Below are 23,627 nucleotides of genomic sequence, written 5' to 3'. Positions count from 1 at the left end.
GCGCCCCCTCTTCCTATGGCGAGACAAAGATGCACCCCCAGGTCCTTTAGAGTGATGAAGACTAGTGATGAGCGAGTGTACTAGTTGCTCGGGTTTTCCTGAGCACGCTCGGATGACCTCTGAGTAATTGACTGCTTAGAGATTTGTTTTCATCCCGGCAGCTGAATGATCGTATATCTGTTACATGTGGGGGTTGCCTGGTTGCTAGGGAATTCCCCCACATGTAATCAAGCTGGCTAGTAGCTGTAAATCATTCAGCTGTGGCGATAAACTAAATCTCCGAGCACTAACAAATACCCGGCGGTCACCCGAGCGTGCTCGGGAAATTCGGAGCAATGAGTATGTAAGCATGTAGAAAAAGTACACGGCACTGCTGTACCTATGTGTTCACCGCCTAAACACCAAATTGTGCAACTGAATGCCGCTGCTATGCCTTATATGCCTGACGTCAGATGCTGGGTGCACATAAATAGTAAAATGTATGGATCCAAGCGAAGAAAAAACAGAAGTGCACTCACCGGTCTCTTGTGCGATAGTCCTTTATTCAGAACATGTGCGGGCAGACTTGGGGAGAACGTGGACAAAAGACGACGGCCGTTTCGCGCTACCACGCTTCTACGGGTCTCAATGCCGAAAGGAAATGGAAAAGCACCCTTTATCTCCCACAAGGGAACTCCCACCACCAAAAGAAATACTAAAGTGAATAAATACAATAATTACAAGACATTTGAAAAAAACATTGAATGTTACATTAAAAATAAGAACCTCTTTACTTGGAAATACTAATTATAATATAATATAGCTATCTAAACAATGATAAACAATTAAAGGAAGAAAGTTTAACGAAAAAAAATTACAAAAAACCTGCCATATCGATCTTTTCATTTAAGCCTAATGGACCCATTGCATTTGTGCGTGGAATCCATTTACTTTCCCTTCTCAATAGGGATCTGTGCAGATCTCCTCGTTGCGGTAGCGACACCTGTCTCTAACCCCACAAATTGCAATACTTTAGTATTACCGGCATGCATTTGTCTGACATGGCTGATAAGTCTTGGAGCTCCTTTACCTGTACGAATGGAACTGAAGTGCTCCCTCACCCTGACGAAAAGTGGACGAATAGTCTTGCTGATATAGAAAAAACCGCAGGGACAGAAAATAGCATAAACTAAATGTAGACCTGCAGGAAATCAATTGCCGCACATGATGGAAAATGGTTTCGATTTGTAAATTGTTACCTGTTATGTGGAAAGAGCAAAAATTGCAATGGCCACATCTATAGTTCCCCTTAGGAGCTCCGGTTTCTAGCCAATTAGCCTGATCATTTTTAAAACAGTTGCGAAATAATAAATCTTTTGTTTCTACCACGTCGACATGAAAAAAGAGGACCATTTTTAACCATTTCTGTTAAATCTGCATCTTTTGCCAAATATGCCAGCTTTCCGAATAGTAGTCCTGATACAAGTGTCCATGGGTGAAAATGGTTAAAAATGGTCCTCTTTTTGCATGACAACGTGGTAGAAACAAAAGATTTGTTAGTTCACTTGGAGCAATGAGTATATTCGCTCATTACTAATGAAGACTTGTCCCCACTTCAAGGGCAGAGACAAGGAACCACCGCTGCTTCCTGTAAAGTGACAAAGCCTCGTCCCCACTTCCTGTAGAGATATAGAATCTCCTTTGCTTCCTGTATATAAACACACAACCTATCCTTCCTGTAGAAAGACAAAAATCCCCCCCCGCTAACTGTAGAGAGATTAAGGCCTGCCCATGCTTATCGTAGAGATTAAGGCCTGCCCATGCTTATCGTAGAGATTAAGGCCTGCCCATGCTTATCTCTACAGTAAAGACCTGTCCCACTTACTGTGATACTTAGACCTGCCCTCCCTTCCTGTCGAGACAAAAACCCACCCCCAATAACTGTTTACTATAAGTGAAGGCAGGTCTTTGAATAGAGTAAAAAAGAGACACCCCTTCTTTCTGTAGAGACTGTCTCTGCAGGAGGTGAAGGCTAAAGGCCCGCAATGATTTTCTTTGGCAAGACAAAGACCCGCCTACTCAACCTGGAGAGACCTAGCCCGTCCCTCACTTCCTGTAGAGAGGTAAAGACTCGCTTTCACTTCCTGTAGCAAGATAAAGACCCGCCCCTCCTTCCTGTAAGGCTTCATTCACATTTCCGTCTTTCTCCACACGTCGAAATACGTCGGTTTGTGAAAAAACAGGATCCTGCAAATTTGTATGCAGGATCCTGTTTTTTCCCATTGACTTGTATTAGCGACCTATGGGCACACGTTATGTCCGTCGTGCACTGGATCCTGTGCATTTCGGCGGACCATCGTCTGCTAAAAACGTTCAAGGGAACGTTTTTCTGTACGTTGGATCCTGTTTCCTACTGAGCATGCCCCGCAGGAAATCTCTCTCTCCTCCCCGGGATTTTACACACAGCGGACCCGTTGAAACACTGCATCCACTGCACACGTTGTCCACTATTTCACAAACGTCCGTCGGTACGTTGCGCCGATGCTTTGACGGCAGACTACCGACGGAAATGTGAAAGAAGCCTAATCCGCCATGGCTGTCTCTGCTGCTAGAGATGAATTACACTTTAACAGGCAGGTTACACAGAAGGGAGACACCTAGTGGCCTATTTATCAATCAAGGTGTCTGAAAGTACAGCAACCATTTAACCCCTTTAAAAGAGCTATTTTTGTTTTGCATTTTCAATTTTTGCTCCTTCCTCCCAGAGAAATAATTCCCCCCTTCCCCCGTCAATATGGCCATGTGAGGGCTTATTTTTTGCGGGACGAGTTGTACATTTGAAGGACAACATTGGTTTTACCATGTGTACCAGAAAACGGGAAAAAAATTCCAAGTGCGATGAAATTGCAAAAAACTGCAATCCCACACTTGTTTTGGCTTTTTTGCTAGGTTCACTAAATGCTAAAACTGACCTGCAATTATAATTCTCCAGGTCATTACGAGCTCATAGATAAAAAAAAAAAAAAAAAAAAAAAGAACCTAGACATGTTTGGAATTTGTTTTCACCACTTAGACACCAAACTTTGTTAAACAAAAAATTCCGCCATTTTCGATACCCATAGCGTCTCCATTTTTCGTGATCTGGGGTTGGATGAGGGCTTATTCTTTGTGTGCTGAGCTGATGCTTTTAATACCATTTTGGTGCAGGTACGTTCTTTTGATCGCCTGTTACTGCATTTTAATGCAATTGTCGCGGAGACCAAAAAAACATAATTCTGGTGTTTTTTTTTGTTTTTGTTTTTTTTCGCTACGCCGTTTAGCAATCAGGTTAATCTTTTTTTTTTTTTTTTTTCATTGATGGATCGGGTGATTCTGAATGCGGCAAAACCAAATGTGTTTTGATTTCTTTTTTTATTTTGTTTTGAATGGGGCGAAAGGGGGGTGACTTGATCATATATATATATATATATATATATATATATATATATATATATATATATATATATATATATATATATATATATATATATATATATATATATATATATATATATATATATATATATATATATATATATATACATATATATTCTATATTTTTTATATTTTTTTTTTTAAAAAGCTTTTGCGCTCCGAGCACATGTCAGCTATTCAATACAGCTGACTTGTCCCAGGAACGATGTGGGCTCACTGCCGGAGCCCACATTAAAGGAAGTTACTCTGACATCACTGTAAACTTACGACCAACATCTGAAAGGGGTTAAAGTTCTGTTACAAAAAAACAAAACCTTGACTTCTTTTATTCCCATGACAGGGGTGCTAAGTAACCCCAAAAAATCAAGCTATCATTTTCCTAGCAGGGAAAAAAAAAATAATAAAATTTGGATTTTCATTATGACAATACTAATAATCTGAGCAGAGAACCTGGAAGTTTTGTCATGGGGATTTACAGGTGCTTCTCACAAAATTAGAATATCATCAAAAACTTAAATTATTTCAGTTCTTAAATACAAAAGTGAAATTCTTATATTATAGAGTCATTACACAGTGATCTATTTCACGTGTTTTTCTGTTAATGTTGATGATTATGGCTTACAGACAATGAGAACCCAAAAGTCATTATCTCAGTGAATTAGAATACTTTATAACACCAGCTAGAAAAATGATTTTAAAATCCGAAATGTTCTACAGAAATGTATGTTCAGTAAATGCACTCAATACTTGGTCGGCTCCTTTTGCATCAATTACTGCATCACTGCGGCGTGGCATGGAGGCGATCAGCCTGTGGTGCTGCTGAGGGGTTATGGAAGCCCAGGTGGCTTTGATAGCAGCCTTCAGCTCATCTCCATTGTTGGGTCTGGTGTCTCATCTTCCTCTTGACAATACTCCATAGATTCTCTATGGGGTTAAGGTCAAGCGAGTTTGCTGCCAATCAAGCCCAGTGATACTGTTGTTTTTACACCAGGTATTGGTACTTTTGGCAGTGCGGACAGGGGCCAAGTCCTGCTGGAGAATGACATTCCCATCTCCATAAAGCTTGTCGGCAGAGGGAAGCATGAAGTGCTCTAAAATGTCCTGGTAGACGGCTGCGGTGACTTTGGTCTTGATAAAACACAGTGGACCTACACCAGCAGATGACATGGCTCCCCAAACCATCTCTGATTGTGGAGACTTCACACCAGACCTCCAGCAGTTTGGATTGTGGCCTCTCCACTCTTCCTCCAGACTCTGGGACCTTGATTTCCAAACGAAATGCAAAATTTACTTTCATCTGAAAACACCTTGGACCACTGACAACAGTCCGGTTCTTTTTCTCCTTGGCCCAGGTAAGACGCTTCTGGCGTTGTCTATTGGTCATGAGGGGCTGACACAAGGAATGTGACACTTGTAGCCCATGTCCTGGACACGTCTGTGTGCGGTGGCTCCTGAAGCAATGACTCCAGCAGCAGTCCGCTCCTTGTGAATCTCCCCACATTATTGAATGGTCTTTTCTTAACAATCCTTTCAAGGCTGTAGTTATCCCCGTTGCTTGTGCACCTTTCCCCACCACACTTTTTCCTTCCACTCCGCTTTCCATTAATATACTTGGATACAGCACTCTGAACAGCCGGCTTCTTTAGCAATGACCTTTTTTGGCTTCCCCTCCTTGTGGCGTGTCAGTGACTCCTTCTGGACATCTGTCAGGTCAGCAGTCTTCCCCATGATTGTGGTGCTACTGAAACAGACTAAGGGAAACTTTTTAAAAAGTGGGAAAAAAAGAGAAAAACGCACTAAACTGTTGACTGCAGTCTGAATCAGTTTTTTGTATTAAGCATGCCATCTGTTAATGAGCTAGGTGGTGCATGAAAAATGTGTTGAAGACAAAGTGCATTGAATAGTGAGAAAAGGAAATGGCACTCACCATTGCTTCTTAAAGTTTATTTTATTCCATGTGGCAGGAAAATCCTTTAACATGCAGGGGGAGCGGGGAAGTGAAGAAGGACAGCAGCTATTTCACGCCTATCCCAGCTTCTTCTGCGGGTCCAAAGATACGGAGACGAGCAACCACCTCCCTTATACCAGGCGCACATGTGCTAGACATCAATGCAGTCAGCTGACATAGACATATTATAAAATTTTTTTTTTAATAAAAACATAAACAAATCAGAGCTGTCATTTAGCCCCAAATGGGCATTTGTTTTAATGATCCATTTTGCCTCTTTGTAAGACTTTTGGATGTTAAAGTAATGGTAATGATGTACAATAACAAATTGTATTGTGGTACCGTGTTAGCCAGAAAAATCGATCTGAATACTTTTCTTCCCAATGATGACAAAAGTATTCTCGGAGTGATACCTTTATTGGCTAACCAGAAAATAATATGTTTGCAAGCTTTCAGAGCACAGTGGCTCCTTCAGGCAGGATTACAAATCTACTATATAATCGTCTAAGGGGCACTTCCGTCTGTTTGTCTGTCTGTCACGGAAATCCCGCGTTGCTGAATGGTCGCGGCCGCAGGTGACTGGCACAGTCCAGCCGCGAATTCGCCCCTTCCTACTGTCAGTGCCCCCTCCAGTCAGCGCTCACACAGGGTTAATGGCTGTTACACCGCGTTATGCCGCACTCCGTTACCGCTGCTATTAACCCTGTGTTTCCCCAACTTTTTACTATTGATGCTGCCTATGCAGCATCAATAGTAAAAAGATCTAATGCTAAAAATAATAAACAAAATAAAAAATCATTATATTCTCACCTTCCGTCACGTTTCCCACTCCTCGCGACGCTCCGGTCCATTCATTGCGGTCTCGCGAGATGATGAAACACAAATCAGGACTGTAAGGTCATGGACTTTTTTTTTCATGTACATCCTTCAACGTGGTGTACATGATACAATGTACGTGGTGCCTTGGGAGTATTTATATTGGGGAAACTATGCAAAGACGACAAACTAGGATGAATCTACACAGACACACAATCAGGAATTAAATGGACACACCGGTGGGAAAACCTTTCTCTGGACCTGGACACACACTAAAAAGTCATTTTAAGGACCACAGGGAAAGGAAATTTTGGGAATTCAAACTAATGAAGATGTTTAATTCGTTGACACTAGGACTCCATTTAACACCTGGATTTATGAGTCACTACATGGATACCATTCACACCTCCACAGGATGGTCTCCAGATAACGAAGAACATTTTTTCCACTGCCTCTCCATTTGTAAGAAAATGCCTAATTTGATTACTTTGGCTTATCTTTAGGAGGCATCACACTTCCCACCCCCTAACAATTGTCCTCCTGTAGTATTCCTTAAGGCCATGTGCACACCTTCAGGATTTTTCGCGTTTTTTCGCTATAAAAACGTGATAAAAACGCGAAAAAACCGCTTACATATGCCTCCTATTATTTACAGTGTATTCCGCATTTTTTGTGCAAATGTTGCAATTTTTTTTTCCGCGAAAAAATCGCATCGCGGGAAAAAAAAGCAATATGTTCATTAAAAATGCGGAATTGCGGGGATTCCGCACACCTAGGAGTGCATTGATCTGCTTACTTCCCGCACGGGGCTGTGCACACCATGCGGGAAGTAAGCAGATTATGTGCGGTTGGTACCCAGGGTGGAGGAGAGGAGACTCTCCTCCACGCACTGGGCACCATATAATTGGTCAAAAAAAAAGAATTAAAATAAAAAATAGTCCTATACTCACCTTCGATGTCTTCCCGCCTCACCGCTGCATGCTGCCGCTTCTGTTCCTAGAGATGGTGTGCGGTGAAGGACCTGCGGTGACGTCACTGTCTTGTGATTGGTCGCGTGACCGCTCATGTGACCGCTCGCGACCAATCACAAGCCGTGACGTCACCGAAGGCCCTGAACCACACCGGCATCTAAGGAACGGAGGCTGCAGAGGGTGAGTATAACCATTTTTTTAATTTTTTTTATTATTTTTAAACATTCTATCTTTTACTATTGATGCTGTATAAGCAGCATCTATAGTAAAAAGTTGGTCACACTTGTCAAACAGTATGTTTGACAAGTGTGACCAACCTGTCAGTCAGTTTTCCAAGCGATGCTACAGATCGCTTGGAAAACTTTAGCATTCTGCAAGCTAATTACGCTTGCAGAATGCTTAAAAAATGTGAAAAAAAAAAACGCAAAAAAACGCAAAAAAAAAAAAAATGCGGATTTCTTGCAGAAAAAATTTCCGGTTTTCTTCAGGAAATTTCTGCAAGAAATCCGGACGTGTGCACATACCCTAAATGTTGTGCTTGTTTCTTATTAATCTATTATATGTAATCTTGCTTGAAGAAGCAGCCACTGTGCTCTGAAAACTGCAAACATATTTTCTGGTTAGCCAATAAAGGTATCAATCCTAGAATACTTTTGTCATCATTGATGTGAATACTTTTCTGCCCAAAGTAATGGTTAAAAAATGGAAACTTGGTAACAGACTTAAAAACAAATAAACAAAAAAAAAAAACTTTCACAAATTTTCTACTCCATTACAATAGTGCCCATCCCCAACATGTGAGAAAACAGGATAACCTTATAGTCAATACCTAAGATTAAGGAAAATGAACAATACAGATGCTGCTTTTTTGAGACAATCTGAGGAACTGGCTAGTAATTTCAGAGAAGGACATTATCCAAAAAAAAAATAAACAATGCCTTTAATAGAGCTAAAAACCACACACAACGTGACTTATTGGGTAGTTAAACCAGGTAAAAACAAGGGCACTAGTGAGAGACGTGTTCAATTTTAAGCACAGCCCTAATGATGATATTTTGAAACGAACAATAAACAGAAACTGGCATTTATTGGAAAATGACAAGATCTCAACAATCTAGCAAGAGACCAATTGTATCATTAAAACTTTGTCAAAATATTGGAGACTTATTAATATCAGGAGAAATTGTATTTTATTAATAATTGGCTGGATAGATCCCGTCCCGAAGATCATTTGAAATGCAGAAATTGCTCTTTTTGTGTTCATCATGCAAAAGAGGGGCCATTTTCAATGGATTAATAGTTATATGATGAAGTCAGGGATTTTATAACTTGCAGACCAAAATGGAGTGTGTAAGCCAAACCTCCGACTCCATTTCCATGGCTCAGACTCCGACTTCACCAAATGGACTCCGACTTCACCAAATGGACTCCGACTTCACCAAATGGACTCCGACTCCACAGCCCTGATTGTATGTTATTTTTTGCCCTTGCAGTTACTTTTATATAGGCAAACCTATTTGTTCTTTTTCCTTTTCAGGGAACACTTACTCACAAAGAAAGGCTTCTGCAGGTTAATTGGGCACATAGTGGAACAGCACAATGCTGATCAAAGCACTTTGCAGTTTGCAGGCATTGAAAAATCAATTGTCCAGTGAGAGGTGGAAATCATCCAAAGAGAAGCAAAATGGATCATTAACACAAATGCCAATGGCCCATTGGGCCTAAATGACAGCTCTGATTTATCTGTTTAAAAAAAAAAAAGTGTCATCTGATTGCATTGACGTCTAGCACATGTACCAGGTATAAGGAAGGCGGTTGTTCGTCTCCGTATGTTTGGACCCACAGAAGAAGCTGGGATAGGTGCGAAACGGCTGCTGTCCTCCTTCACTTCCCCGCTCCCCCTGCTTGTTATAGGATTGTCCTGCCACATGGAATAAAGGACATTAACCTTTTTTTTTTTTTTAAAGCAATGGTGAGTGCTGTTTCCTTTTCTCAATATTGAAACCTTTGCAGGTGTTTTTTGTTCATTATCTCAGTAAATTAGAATAATTACTTTAGGGTTTTCATTGGCTGTGAGCCATAATCATCAACATTAACAAACACGTGAAACAGATCGCTCTGTGTATAATGACTCTATATAAAATAGTTTCATGAAGAACTGCAATAAATTCACTTTTTGATGATATTCTAATTTTGTGAGAAGCCCCTGTACTTATAAAACATACATAGACTGGTCGCTGTTAATGGGCGATACATATGTCTTACAGGAGAGACTGAACGCTTATGTGAGAAATCAGGGCAATAGGAGCACGGTGCTGGATTTCTATCTAGACCTGAGCAGAAGTGACGACTGGGTGAACCATTTCATAAACGCCCTACAATACTGCGGATATGTGGAACTGGCCGAAAAGTTTCAAAGGGAATATTCTTCTCATCGTCCTCTATGTAAGTAAAACTATCAAGACATGTGAAGGTGGCGGCGAAATTCTGCATCTCTTGACAGAAAACGTAGTCGAAAAAAAAACTCTTGGTTTGTACTTGCGTTATTGGTGCAGATTTTTCCCCACTTATTACTAGGGGTGAAATCTGCAGAAAAAATGCTGAAAGAATTGACATGCTGCTCCAATAAGCACTCCAGGACTCACATTGCTGAGACTAGGAATTCCTTCAGGGTTTGTCAAATTTGTGCGGAAAAAATGCGCACAGCCTCAGGCTACGGTCACACCTTGAGTATCATGCAGCTGTTTATTTGGAGCAGAAAAATCTGCTGCAAACGTGAACGCTCTTTTGAAACCTTTTCACTTGAGTTTTTTTTACCCTGTTCAGTATTTTCTGTAGTGTTTTTCACTCCTTCAAGTGAATACTTATGACCATGTGATATTTCAGTTTCTTTTTTAATAAATTTGCAAAAATTTCCACTGTGTATACAAATATATATTGCACAGTCATGGCCAAAAGTGTTGAAAAGTTTGAAATTGTTCCAGAAAATGAAGTACCTTATTTTCTGGATTATAAGCCTTGGGGGTAAAATGGGGGGTGTCTTATAATCTGAATGTAGCTTACCGGCTTTGGTGGATCGGGATCCCAGGGTCACTGCTACAGGAAGATTCTGGCGAAGGCAGGAGTGGGAGGATTCTGTATTGGAACAACACAAATAAACAGAGAAAAAAGGCAAATTGGACACAAGTCCAAACAAAACCAGAAAAATAAACCAGAGAAAATTGTTGGCACCCTCAACTTAATTGGTTGCACATAATTTGGAATGAATAATTGCAATAAATCGCTTCCTATAACTGAAAACAAGCTTCTAGTTCTTACACCTCTCAGTTGGGATTTTGGACCACTCATCTTTTGCAGACTGCTCCAGGTCTCTCAGATTTGAAGGCGCCTTCTCCCAACAGCAATTTTAAGATCTCACCACAGGTGTTCAATAGCATATAGATCTGGACTCATTGCTGGTCACTTCAAGAAGCCCCCAGAAATGGATGGAAACAAAGCACTGGAGGTTTCTGAAGTATGTTTGGGATCATTGTCCTGCTGGAAGACCCATGACCTAGGATTCAAACCCAGCATTCTGAAACTAGACACTACATTGTGCAAGATAAAATCTGAAGATTACCAAAAGATTTTGGGTCACAAAGTCGAGGCACCAATAGGCAGAAAGACAACCCTCAAAACCACTTTGAACTTCCACTATATTTCATTGTAGGTACTGTGTTCTTTTCTTTGAAGGTCTCGTTCTGCTTTTGGTAAACAGTAGAATGATGTGTTTACTTAAAAGCTCTATTTTTCCCTATCTGTCCACAAGACGCTTTCCCAGAAAGGATTTTGATTTGCGTACATTTTGGCAAACTGCAGTCTAGCTTTGTCTGTCAGCAGTGGTGTCCTCCGGGGTCTCCTGCTATAGCAGGATGGATAGTGTGCGCTAGCACTGAAGCACCCTAAGCCTGCAGAACAGCTTGAATTTCTTTGGAACTTTGGGGCTGCTTCTTCACAATGCAGACTATCCCTCATTGCAACCTTTCATTAATTTTTCTCTGCCGTATACTTCCAGGGAGATTAGTGCCATGACTTGTAAGTTTCCTGATTATGTTGTACACGGTGGACAAAGGAACATCAAGATCTCTTCAGATGGACTTGGAACCTTTCAGATTGTTGATATTTTTCAACAATTTTGGTTCTCAAACCCTCAGTTCTTCTCCTCTTCCAGTTCCTCATGCTTAGTGCAACACACACACACACACACACACACACACACACACACACACACACACACACACACACACACACACACGCTTACTTTTCTCTCCTTTTTATCTGGTTTCAGGTGCAATTTCCATATGTTACAACGGTTACACCATGCCTGTTACTTGCCATAGATGAGTTTGAATGAGCATCATATGCTTGAAGCAAAGTTGTTTACCCACAAGTTTTGAAAGGTGCTAACAATTTTGTCCTGCCCACTTATGAGGTTTTGTGAAATTATCCAATTTACATTTTTTTTCAGTCTTTCTTTTTTTTTTTTTTTTGTGTTGTTCCAATACACACAAAATAATAAACGTGTGTGTGTGTGTGTATAACAAAACTTGTGTTTTTGCAATCATGTTCTGGGAGAAATACTTCATTTTCTGAAACAATTTCAAGGGTGCCAACACTTTTGGCCATGATTGTATATATTTATCTTATTTTTGCAGCTCTAGTCTCTTCTCCTCGATCACTTCCTCCATCTTCGAGTAATCACAACAACCAACCATCACAGGAAAATCCACAATGCACCTCCAGCCTCCCAGGACCGATGCTCCCATCATCCCATGACACACAGCCAGGTCCATCCCCAAAACCAGTGCAACCAGAGCTGGAGAGGAGACAAAGTTCAGCATCTGGACATAACCATGAGTTTAGAAGCCTTCCTCCACTTCCATATGATCCACCGCCTCCCACCAGAGCCACTCTTACCCACAGTGCTTCTGAACCTATGCAGTCAGACAGAAGAACATTAGAAGATAAGATGTCCAAAAACCCAGTCCCTGAAACAGCTCAAGCTCAGGCCCAACCCTATAAGGATGATAATCGGGCTTTTCAGAAGGTAGGTATTTCCACACCCCATTATTTGAAGAACATATCACTGCAAAGTTTTGTACCCATTATATAAAATGACAGGAGTATAGGTGGTGCCAAGGCTGCAATCACACAAAGGCTCCGGTGCCGCTGGGAAACGCCAAGACTGCTTGGCCACATAAGTGACTCTAGCACCTTTTATTCAGTGAGGATGATCAATGAGTGGAACAGGCGGCCATTATCCTTCAATAGAAGTCTTCAAACAAAGGCTGGACAGACATCTGTCTGAGATGGTTTAGTGAGTCTTGCACTGAGCAGAGGGTTGGACAAGATGATTTAGGAGGTCCCTTCCAAATCTACCATTCTATGAGTCTCTATAATTCCACAGGCTTACATATACAGTATAACAAGTAGCAAACTGAGCTATACTCGCAACGGCAGGTTCAGCGGCCTTCCTGCTGCTATGGCACCAAGACAGTCAAAATGAGACTGCTAATTGATTGGCTGCAGTGGTCATTAACATTACAATTATGATATCTCTGTAGCCTGTCAAAGACTGTATGCAGAGGGTCTTATGGGGTATTCCTCATATATGGCAGTTCTTCAGAGGTATTCCTGGAATATGGCGGGTCTTGTGGGGTGTTCCTGGTATACTCTAGTTCTTGTGGGTTGTTCCTAGTATATGGGAGGATATGTGGGATTTTGTTTTCGACACAGTAGGTTTTGTTCAGTTTTGTCAACTTATGGCATTTCTTGTAGGGTCTTGGTAGATGGCAGGTCTTGTAGGACCTTGCTAGTGTACAGAAGGTCTTGTGGCATGCTGCCAGAATATGGCAAGTCTTATGGGGTATTCCTTGTGTACCGCAGGTCTTGTTGGATTTTCCCATTTTATGAAAGGTTCCTGGTATACAGCAAATGATGTGAGGTGTTCTCTGTATACAATATGGCAAGTGATATGGGTGATCCCAGTGTACACTAGATCTCGTACAGTTTACCTGTATGGCAGATGTTGTAGGGTGTTCTAGTATACGGTAGGTCTTGTGGTGTGTTCCCGATTATATGCCAAGTCTTATAAGGTGTTATCAGTTTACAGCAGGTGTTGTATGACATTCCCATTATACACTAGGTAGTGTGGGGTGTTCTAAATATACTGTAGGTCTTATAGGGTGTTCCCTTTATATGGCGGGCCTTTTGGGGTGTTACCGACATACAGCGGATCTTGTAGGGTGTTTCTGGTATATGGCATGTCTTTTGGCATGTTTCTGATAGGTCTTGTGAGATGTTCCTAGTACATAGCAACACAATACAAGATCTAGGATCTTCTAGGATTTTCAACATATACAGTGGTTAGTACGTACCAAAACTGGTGACGTGGTCATTGGGACCAGATGGGCTACCCTTTGTTTCCTACATGTGCCAGAGAACTTCTGTAGCGGAGTAGACCGGTTGTGGTGCCCTTGTAGATCCATGTCCATCACAGAAAGCACCTGTAATGGAGCCTTGATCATCAGAACTGAGCCATGAAGTAACATAAAAAAGGCAGCCAAGTCTGGAAGATCATGTCTCGGCTTACAAGGTCCATGTCTAATCACATGATGGCTGTAGTGGAGGCAAATACATATTTCCTGATAAACCTGTAAACACAGCACAGACATAGAAAAGGTATTGTTGTGAGAGTGTGCACCCCGGGTATGAAGTAGTTATGTAATGCGAAGTTCATTCTTCCTAATAAGGTTCCAGAGACTGGCACTTATAGTCCTACAAGCGGTGACCGAGGGGCTGGCAACAGGAGACGTCATCCTGCCCAGGACGAGAGAGACGCATTTCCATCCCAGGTCTGGTATTTATGGTTTTAGGGGTTTCCTCCTTACATATTTAACTGATCACAAAGTTTACCTGCTAGGACCTCCAGTGATTGAATAAAATCTAGGGTAGAACCTGGAAGTGTTTAGTTTCCCTGCAGCACCACCACAGGAGAAACAAAGTATTACACAATGTCTACTAAACTCGATGGTTGTCTGTGTAACGCAGGACAGGAGAGCTCCTCCAAAGAGAGGGACGGTCTTTAGAACCAAGAGATAATGATTCGAATAATGATCCATTATTAACTCAGAAGTCCCTGTTGGATAGAGGTTTTCCAAACTGGACAACCACTTTTTAAGAAGTTATTTAAAAATAAGATTGGACTGGTCCAATGGGGGAGCCAAGGATTCTCTTCTCAGACTGACATGTCCCACGAGGTCACCCGACTCCGAAGTTAACCACTAGAGGACTCGGTTTTGCCAATCCAGCAATAAAACGATTGTGAAAATGCCTAAAATGGTGAGCAGGTTGTATTATATTAAAGGGGAACTATGCAACAGGCCCAAATATTGAGGTCTACCTCCCATCCCTCACCATCCCTTTACATTTAGAAATTTGCCCCAAACATTCTTCTACCTGAGCTTTCAGCTGCTATAAAAGGTGAACTTTAGCTGCATTGTCTGTTGGAGCCCGTGGTGGTCTAAGCTGGAGTCAATGGTTATAGTTGGGTTTTCATGAAGAGCTAAAACTCATTTTGCAAAAGGAGCGAACAGGCATTATGTTTCTATCCTTTCTTTTTGATGTAGGCAGCAAACCATCAAGAGCAGCCTGTGTCCCTTCCACTTTCCGAAGTATGCCAAGATGAACAGTCGGCATATCCGGCGGTGAGTTTGTGTTCTGCATATGATACTAACGGTACTTTATAATTTTTTTTTTTACTATTATTCCTAAAGAAAAAACATGATTTGTGATACTGTCGGGAGACATTGATGCTTTAAGTGTTTTCTATGTGGCCACCCAACAGTTGGGATGTCATTTGCAGCCTGTTGAGATAATTTGAGTTTGCTTTGTGATAAATTGTAGTTTAACCAGAATGTTGACGGACACATCTGTAGTAGCCATAATCCATACCGATAATTTCAGTCACTGATTTCCGACCTCCACTTCTGAAGTCGCCAGTCAATATGTATGCCGTAAAAGTTGTAATAATGTTAATCTTGTTGTTGTTTTTTGTATAGGCAGCAAACCATCCAGAGCAGCCTGCGTCCCCTCCACCCGCTCACTGGTTCAAGGGGAAGGAGGATTCCAGAGTACAGCAGGATGCACAGCCCACACAGCAGGATGCACAGCCCACACAACATGCAGTGAGTTTGTATTCTGCATTTTTTTTGAAACTTTACACTTCTGTTTTTGTTTTACACAATATAATAGTATAATACAATCTAAATATTAATAATGGCCTCACGGTGGCTCAGTGGTTAGCAGTGATCCTCTTAGCACTGGGGTTCTGGGTTCAAATGCCATCAAGAACAACATCTGCAAGGAGTTTGTATGTTCTCCCATCTTTGCGTGGGTTTCCTCCCACTCTCCAAACTCATACTGAAAGGAAATTTAGACTGTCAGCCCCAATGTGAACAGTGATCATGTCTGTAAAACACTGAGGAATTAATAGCGCTATATAAGCAAGTACAATAAATAAATATCATAATACCAAATTATCACAACCAAGAAGAAAACCCTGAATGTCTTCCCAAACAGAAATAAAATAAAAAAATCCTATTGTTCTAACTCTACACAGACTGAATCAAGAGACCCAACAACATCCAACTCTTATTTACCGTTCTCATTGATATGTGCCTTTTTTCTTACCTTTTTCTCTTGAATTTAAACCTGTCCTGAGATGAGTGACGCAAGGGGAGCAGCTGAAGAAAATATAAAAATTGTGGTACTCAGTCGGGAGATGTTTGTACTATGTGTATTTGTGGCCATCCAGTGGTTGTAATGGGAATTGCAGCCTGATGAGTTTTTCTAGAAGTTGTTTCATATGGAATCGTTGTTCTTTACAATCTGCTTGGTAACTTCCCCTCAACCACAAAGTGCATTCATTGAAGGCCAGTCTGGCCCGGTTCTCGTCACCATGTCCTGGCAGCCCTAGTTATCAGTCCGTATACAGACAGTGATGTCACCAGAGCCGCGGTATACTGCCATATATACCAGATAAAGGTTGTACATACCAATGTAAAGCATGGGGGAGGGAGAAAGCAGAAGCCCAAGTCTTTGATTTGATTGAAGGTAAATTTCAGACCACCTCCGACTCCAATAGACCATAGAGCGAGGCTGGAGTCACTGGTTAGAGCTGTGTCCTAATGAAGCGAAGCAAAAATGCACAGTGCAGAAAGTAATTACTGAGTTGTCATTATCAAAGCTTTATGTCAATTCTATATAGGCAGGAAACCGTCCGGAGCAGCCTGCGTCCCCTCCACCTGCTCGCTCGGTCAGGAGGAAGGTGGCTTCCGAAGTACAGAACTATTCGCAGTTCACACGTCATCCGGTGAGTTTGTTCTGCACATGTTGGTAACAGCACTGATTTATACTGGTAGATATTCAGTGTCTTTAAAAGGTATTCATACCCTGTGAACTTTTCAACATTTTTTTACACAATGCTCTGATCTAAATGAGTACTCCCCCCTCCCAGTCACATTTTCAGGATTTCCTTGGGTGAAAGACCTCCTGATGCCTTGAGAATACTTCCACCACCTGTGCAATACTAAGGCAATCCTAAAAATCTGACCTGTTTGAGGCCGTGAGGACTGGAGCTAGGGAGACACTGATCTAAACCCATCATTTTAGCACTGGCAGGATGTTTGGAGTGTAGGTTCATGTTCCAGCAGGACAATGACCCCAATCTCAAGTCTTGTGCAGGCTGTAACAGGTTTTCATCTAGGATTACGCTGTATTTAGCTCCATCTTTCCATCATCTCTGACCAGCTTCCCTGCCCCTGCTGAAGTAATGTCTCCCCACAGCATGATGCTGCCACTTCCATGTTTGCCGGTGGGGATGGTGTTTTCAGGGGGATGTGTAGTAGTTAGTTTTGCACCCACACATAGTGATTAGCCCAAAAAGTTCTACTTTGGTCTCATCTGACCAGAGAACCTTTTTCCACATGTACACTGTGTCCCCTAAATGGCTTATTGCAATCTGCCAACTGGTTGTCTTATGGCTTGCTTTCAAAAATTGCTTTCTTCTTTGCAATCTTTCATAAAGGCCAGGTTTGTGGAGTATGCGACTAATAATTGTCCTACCGGAGATGTGGATCTCCACATCTCCTCCAGAGTGACCTTGGGCCTATTGGCTGCTTGTCTAATAAGAACCTTCCTTGCTTGGGATGTCCGTTTTTAGGTGCTCGGCCATGTTTTGGTACGTTTTTCAAGTTGACATACTCCTTCCATTTTTTTGAATGATGGAATGAAGAGTGACCTGTGAGACGTTCAGAGCTTCGACTATTTTTTTTTTTATCATTTAACCCTGCTTTATTCTTCTACACAACTTTATCCCTGACCTGTCTGGTGGGTTCCTTGGTTTTCATGATAGAGCTTTGAGAACATTAAGGCTCAAACTGCGAGACCTTCACAGAACAGCTATAGTTATACTGAGAATAATATATTTCGCAAAAACAGGCAGCACTCCATGGTCTTTAGGCAAATATGCAGGTGTTTATTGTGCCCACATCTTCATGCAACGTTTCGGCTCTAGCTGAGCCTTTCTCAAGCCTTGGCTTGAGAAAGGCTCAGCTAGAGCCGAAACGTTGCATGAAGATGTGGGCACAATAAACACCTGCATATTTGCCTAAAGACCATGGAGTGCTGCCTGTTTTTGCGAAATATATGAATTGGAAACAACCGAGGACGGGTTGTCTGGGCTCTGCACCCGAAGATAAGTAGTGGAGTGTGCTGTTCCATTTTTTCTATTATACTGAGAATAAGTTACACACAGGTGGATGCAGTGTACTGATTCTGTGACTTCTAGAAGCTATTGGTCACTGAGGATTTTATTTAGAGGTATCAGACTACAGGCGGCTGAATACAAATGCACCTCACAATTATCAGAGTCCGCGCCAGTCTCATATACTCCAAAAAGTTTGAATCGTTATTACATAAGTTTCATGTTTTATAGGCAGTAAACCATGAAGAGCAGCCAGCGACCCCACCACCCGCTCGCTCGTTCAGAGAGAAGATGGTTTCCGGAGTACAGAACGAAGAAGTGTCAAGACAACGTGTGAGTTGGTTTCTTCTGCATATATCAATGTGTTTTATTTTTAGGAACTTTTATTTCTTTTGTTTTTTGTCAAAAGATTGAAATAATATTACTACTGCTAATCCTACTAATAACAATAATATTATTATAACTGTGTAATAATAATATAAAAATATAACCATAAAATAATACAATGGCAATTGAATATTATAATAAAATATAATACAATAACTTAAGAACATAACACAATAAAAATATAAAATACTATTACTAATTATAATATAAATTGGAATAAAATATAATATGTAAATTAAATGAGTAATATATAATACAATAAATTAATAGCAACACAATAAAAATATAATATACAAATGTAATCACAAAATATAATATAATGTCAATTGAATAGCATGGATAATATAATAGCAATATAATAAAATACAATAACAATAATCTAAAAATAATAAAATATAAAATCTCTACTTGATATAACCCCGAAATCTCACGCATATGTCAATGAGATACATGTCACAGCTCAGTAGCGGGTGTGTGGAAGGGAGTCAGGACAGGAGTATTACTCAGCCGGCACCCGCCTCTAACAGCAGCGATCAGATTTAGTGCCGATGACTGCCGATTTAACCGTTTAGATGCCACTGGCAATATTTGACAGTGGCATTACAATGGTTTAAAACAGTGCAGGTGTCCATTCAGTTGACAATCAGCCCTCACCAGCTTCACAATCACAGGGTACCTTAGGGCTACCATGCCATAAACAACTTACCGTATATACTCGAGTATAAGCCGAGATTTTCAGCCCACTTTTTTGGGCTGAAAGTCCCCCTCTCGGCTTATACTCGAGTCATACCCAGGTGTCGGCAGGGGAGGGGGAGCGGGGGCTGTCTAAAAATACTCACCTAGTCCAGGCGCGGTCCCTGCAGGTCCCTGGCTTCCCCGGCGCTGGCTGCAGCTTTTTCCTGTACTGAGCGGTCACATGGTACCGCTCATTATGGTAATGAATATGCGGCTCCACCTACCATAGAGGTGGAGCCGCATATCCATTACTGTATTGAGCTGTAACGGTGACCGCTTAGTACAGGATGAAGCTGCGGCGTCGGGGAAGCAGGGACTGCACAGCGCCAGGACCAGGTGAGTATATGGGAGGGGAGCGCTGCGCTGCGCGATAGTCACCTCTCCTCGTTCCGGGCGCCATCGCTCTGTCTTCAGCAGTGACACTCAGGTCAGAGGGCTCGATGACATGGTTGGTGCGCGCCCTCTGCTGAACGTCAGTGCTGAGCATGGAGTGGCGCCGGAACGAGGTGCACTGCAGGTGACTATTGAAAGTGCCGGGGGCCTGAGCGACGGAGAGGTGAGTGTGATTTGTTATTTTTTTTTTATCGCAGCAAATGGGGCAAGTGTCTATATGGAGCATCTATGGGGCCATAATGTTTGTGCAGCATTATATGGGGCCATAAAGTTTGTGCAGCACTATATGGGGCCATAATATTTGTGCAGCACTATATGGGGCCATAATGTTTGTGCAGCATTATATGGGTCCATAAAGTTTGTGCAGCACTATATGGGGCCATAAAGTTTGTGCAGCACTATATGGGGCCATAAAGTTTGTGCAGCACTATATGGGGCCATAACATTTGTGCAGCATTATATGGGGCCATAACATTTGTGCAGCACTATATGGGGCCATAACATTTGTGCAGCATTATATGGGGCCATAACATTTGTGCAGCATTATATGGGGCCATAACATTTGTGCAGCACTATATGGGGCCATAACATTTGTGCAGCATTATATGGGGCCATAACATTTGTGCAGCATTATATGGGGCCATAACATTTGTGCAGCATTATATGGGGCCATAACATTTGTGCAGCATTATATGGGGCCATAACGTTTGTGCAGCACTATATGGGGCCATAATGTTTGTGCAGCACTATATGGGGCCATGTTTGTGCAGCACTATATGGGGCCAAAATATTTGTGCAGCACTATATGGGGCCATAATGTTTGTGCAGCACTATATGGGGGCCATAACGTTTGTGCAGCACTATATGGGGCCATAACGTTTGTGCAGCACTATATGGGGAAAGTGTCTGTATGGGGCCATAATTAACGTTTGTAGGGCACTACGGTATATGGGGCAAGTGTCTGTATAGAGCATCTTATGGGGCCATAATCAGCATTTGTGCAGCATTATATTGGGAAAATGTGTCTATGGAGCATCTTATGGGGCCTTTATTAACCTTTATGCAGGATTATATGAGGCATATTCTAATATGGAACATCTTATGGGGCCATCATAAACTGCATGGAGCATTATATGGGGCTCCTGATTCAATATGGATATTCAAAAACACTTAACCTACTGATGTCTCAATTAATTTTACTTTTATTGGTATCCATTTTTACTTTTGACATTTACTGGTAGCTGCTGCATTTTCCACCCTAGGCTTATACTCGAGTCATTAAGTTTTCCCAGTTTTTTGTGGCAAAATTAGGGGGGTCGGCTTATACTCGGGTCGGCTTATACTCGAGTATATACGGTACTGAAAACTAAATATTGTCTCCCCATGGAGGCTAGCCACTTTAATATGAGGCCTGGCAGGCAGGACCACTATAGCAAAGGAGCTGGAACAATAAGTGATTTACCAGGTCGGTATAAGGTTTTTAACGTATCCTCAGCTCTTTGGCCATTTTTCAAAAATACACCAGGGAAGCAGAAATTAAGAAATCATAGATATTGCTGTACATCAAGGAAGATGGTATTAAACCCTTTACTACTTTAGGCCATCTTTGCTAAGCTAGACCACTAAGGAATAAAATTAATCTTTCCTTTAACCCAGACCACCAAGAATCGTGTACTAACCCCCAACCACATTGAACCACCTCATAAGTATTGCCTTCTCTAACCCCTTAGACTATCAGGAATCGGGTACTAATGCCCAGTACCTCACACCACCACATGTGTTGATTCCTCTATAACCCTAGACCACGAGGGAAGCAGAAATAAATCTTTCAGCTACATTAGCCCAACAGGAATCTGATAGTAAGGCCTGCTACATCAAACCACCAGACACGTATTGACTCCTCTATAACTGAAGATCAAGAGGAAAGCAGAAATGAATTCTTCCTTTATCCCAAACCTCCAGGAATCAGTGCTAAGGCCCACTACACCAAACCACAGAAGTATTGACTCCTTAAAATATTGCTTGCCTCTTGGTTTCTGGTTATCTGCAACCCTAGACCATCAGGAATCAAGTACTAATAGCTACTACAGCAAACAACCATATTGCCTCCTCTATAGCTCCAGACCACCAAGGAAGCGGAAATTAATCTTTGCCACCATACAGCATCAGAAGTATTATCTCCTCAATAACTTGGGTTTTTTTCTTTTCACTGTCCACATAGAAATGTGTATGATGGTCTTGGCAAAGTACGATGACTCTAATATTAGAAAGCAAAACAGAAGACTTTTTGTACTGTGGGGTTTTACGTTTATTTGGTGATGACTTGATTGATGTTTAATTCCATTTGTTGCTTTTTTCTCTTAATTGTTTGGATTACGTTTCTTTATTTCTAGGTTCCTTCTGGTTCTTCTTGTAGACCACTTCAAAACAATGATGAAGAATATTTCAGCAAACCTGGAGTACTGAACTCTACACCAGGGTTTGGAGATGGCTCAAATGAAGTTGGAGTGTTATCGGAAACGTCTATTCATGTGTTAGAAATAAGTGACTACTCGGAGAGAAGTGAATCAAGTAACACCGGCCATCGATCTTCTCCTACATCCTCCATACAGGGGAAAGTTCCACCTGCGAGCAGTCCAAATCACAGAAGTATGCAGATAACAGACCAAAGAAGTCCCGAGGAGAATTACTTCATGTTTGAAAGATCAAACACTAGTACACCCAACAAGTCCAGCTCAGCGGGTAACCGGCGGCTTGATCAGTCGTCATCGAAGCAGCCGGAAGAGAATAGCTTTGGAAGTAGAGGCGAAAGTCACTATAGACTTGATTTCAGCGAGGATCCAGACGCAGAGCTCTTGGAAGGCAATGACGATGGGTTGAGGAACCGATCAAGAAAAATTCCAAATTCCAAGGAGACAGATGATCAGAGCACGGAGCAAACTCGTAGCACAAGAAGGGATCGTGAAAGAACGGTCCTAATTACAATCACCATTATTTCTGTTTGTCTGTCTGTATTCCTTCTATTGAAACATCGACATAACTAGGTCTAGTGGCTCTTTAAGGGTGACTTACTTAAAGAACCAAGGAGCTGTTGATGTTGTTTGCATGTATGTATGTATGTATGTATGTAAATGTTCAGTTATAGGAATTAAGCCACCATTATTGCAGAAAAAAAGTTTGCTTTTATTTTCTGCTGGGAATCCAACATAAGCTCTGTTTTTTAAAATTTAACCAGAAATGGCTCCTAAATGAGACCAGTTAAAACCCAAAATGCCTGATCCTTCTATAACCTGCAGTTGTTTTTTTTTGCTGAAATGGTCACCTATGAAGCCCTGAAATGACTCTTAAGTCGAGGCGTGTACACTATTTCTCGCCAGACTAAAGAGGGCATATATACATGTGCCAGTTGCCAAGATGGGCACCAACAAGCCATGCTGTCAATGCCTATTTACTTACAGGACGAGCAAGATGTACTACATATTGGCCTAGATCAAGAGAAGCTGATCTATGACTCTGCATCACACCTACTCTGCAAATCTACAATTCTGCAGCACATCATGTCTTCCACTTCAGATTTATTACTTCTCTATACTGAAAACCCTTGTTTAAGTAGCCATCTGGCATAAACTTTATTTTGTACCTTTCTATAATTCTTATAAATCTGCTGTTTCTAAATAAAACAAATATAAATTTCCATTGTAGTTTTAATACTTTGCATCAACTGATGGCCTAACAGTGACTGAAAACATCATTTTGAGTAAATCCAGTGATTTATTAGTGTGAAAAAAATCAAAATTGCACTAGGTTTCCATCGTCTGTCGAAATTGTACTGCACGGACTATTGCTACAGACAGATTACACTTAACAACAAAGACACTGTGGTGGATTACAGGAAAGGGTGATGGGTCTTTATCTCTATACCAGAAATGGGGACAGGTCTTTGTCTCTCTACAGGAAGTGGTGACGGGTCTTTGGCTCTCTACAGGAAGTGGGGGCGGGTCTTTGGCTCTCTACAGGAAGTGGGGGCGGGTCTTTGGCTCTCTACAGGAAAGGGTGATGGGTCTTTATCTCTATACCAGAAATGGGGACAGGTCTTTGTCTCTCTACAGGAAGTGGTGAC

General features: G+C 41.6%; 1 protein-coding gene across 4 annotated transcripts in view; it reads left to right on the top strand.

Moving 5' to 3' along the window:
• LOC143793379 (uncharacterized) overlaps window positions 1-23,201 on the top strand; it is a 166,766-nt gene extending 143,565 nt beyond the window's left edge. For 2 of the 4 annotated variants that reach the window (XM_077280288.1, XM_077280287.1), the window contains 8 exons: window positions 9,456-9,633; window positions 11,883-12,274; window positions 13,980-14,081; window positions 14,856-14,933; window positions 15,288-15,413; window positions 16,496-16,600; window positions 18,224-18,325; window positions 21,901-23,201. In XM_077280288.1, coding sequence (XP_077136403.1) covers window positions 9,456-9,633; window positions 11,883-12,274; window positions 13,980-14,081; window positions 14,856-14,933; window positions 15,288-15,413; window positions 16,496-16,600; window positions 18,224-18,325; window positions 21,901-22,551 — 1,734 coding nt within the window. In that variant the 3' untranslated portion in view covers window positions 22,552-23,201. The remainder of the gene's footprint in view (window positions 1-9,455; window positions 9,634-11,882; window positions 12,275-13,979; window positions 14,082-14,855; window positions 14,934-15,287; window positions 15,414-16,495; window positions 16,601-18,223; window positions 18,326-21,900) is intronic. The other 2 variants (XM_077280290.1, XM_077280289.1) reach the window with 1 other exon arrangement.
• The last annotated feature ends 426 nt before the right edge of the window (window positions 23,202-23,627 follow it).

Source organism: Ranitomeya variabilis, chromosome 1 (assembly GCF_051348905.1).
Source record: "Ranitomeya variabilis isolate aRanVar5 chromosome 1, aRanVar5.hap1, whole genome shotgun sequence".
NCBI lineage: Eukaryota > Metazoa > Chordata > Amphibia > Anura > Dendrobatidae > Ranitomeya > Ranitomeya variabilis.
The sequence above is the reverse complement of the archived record's forward strand: the minus strand, read 5'-3'. Positions and strand labels throughout refer to the sequence as shown.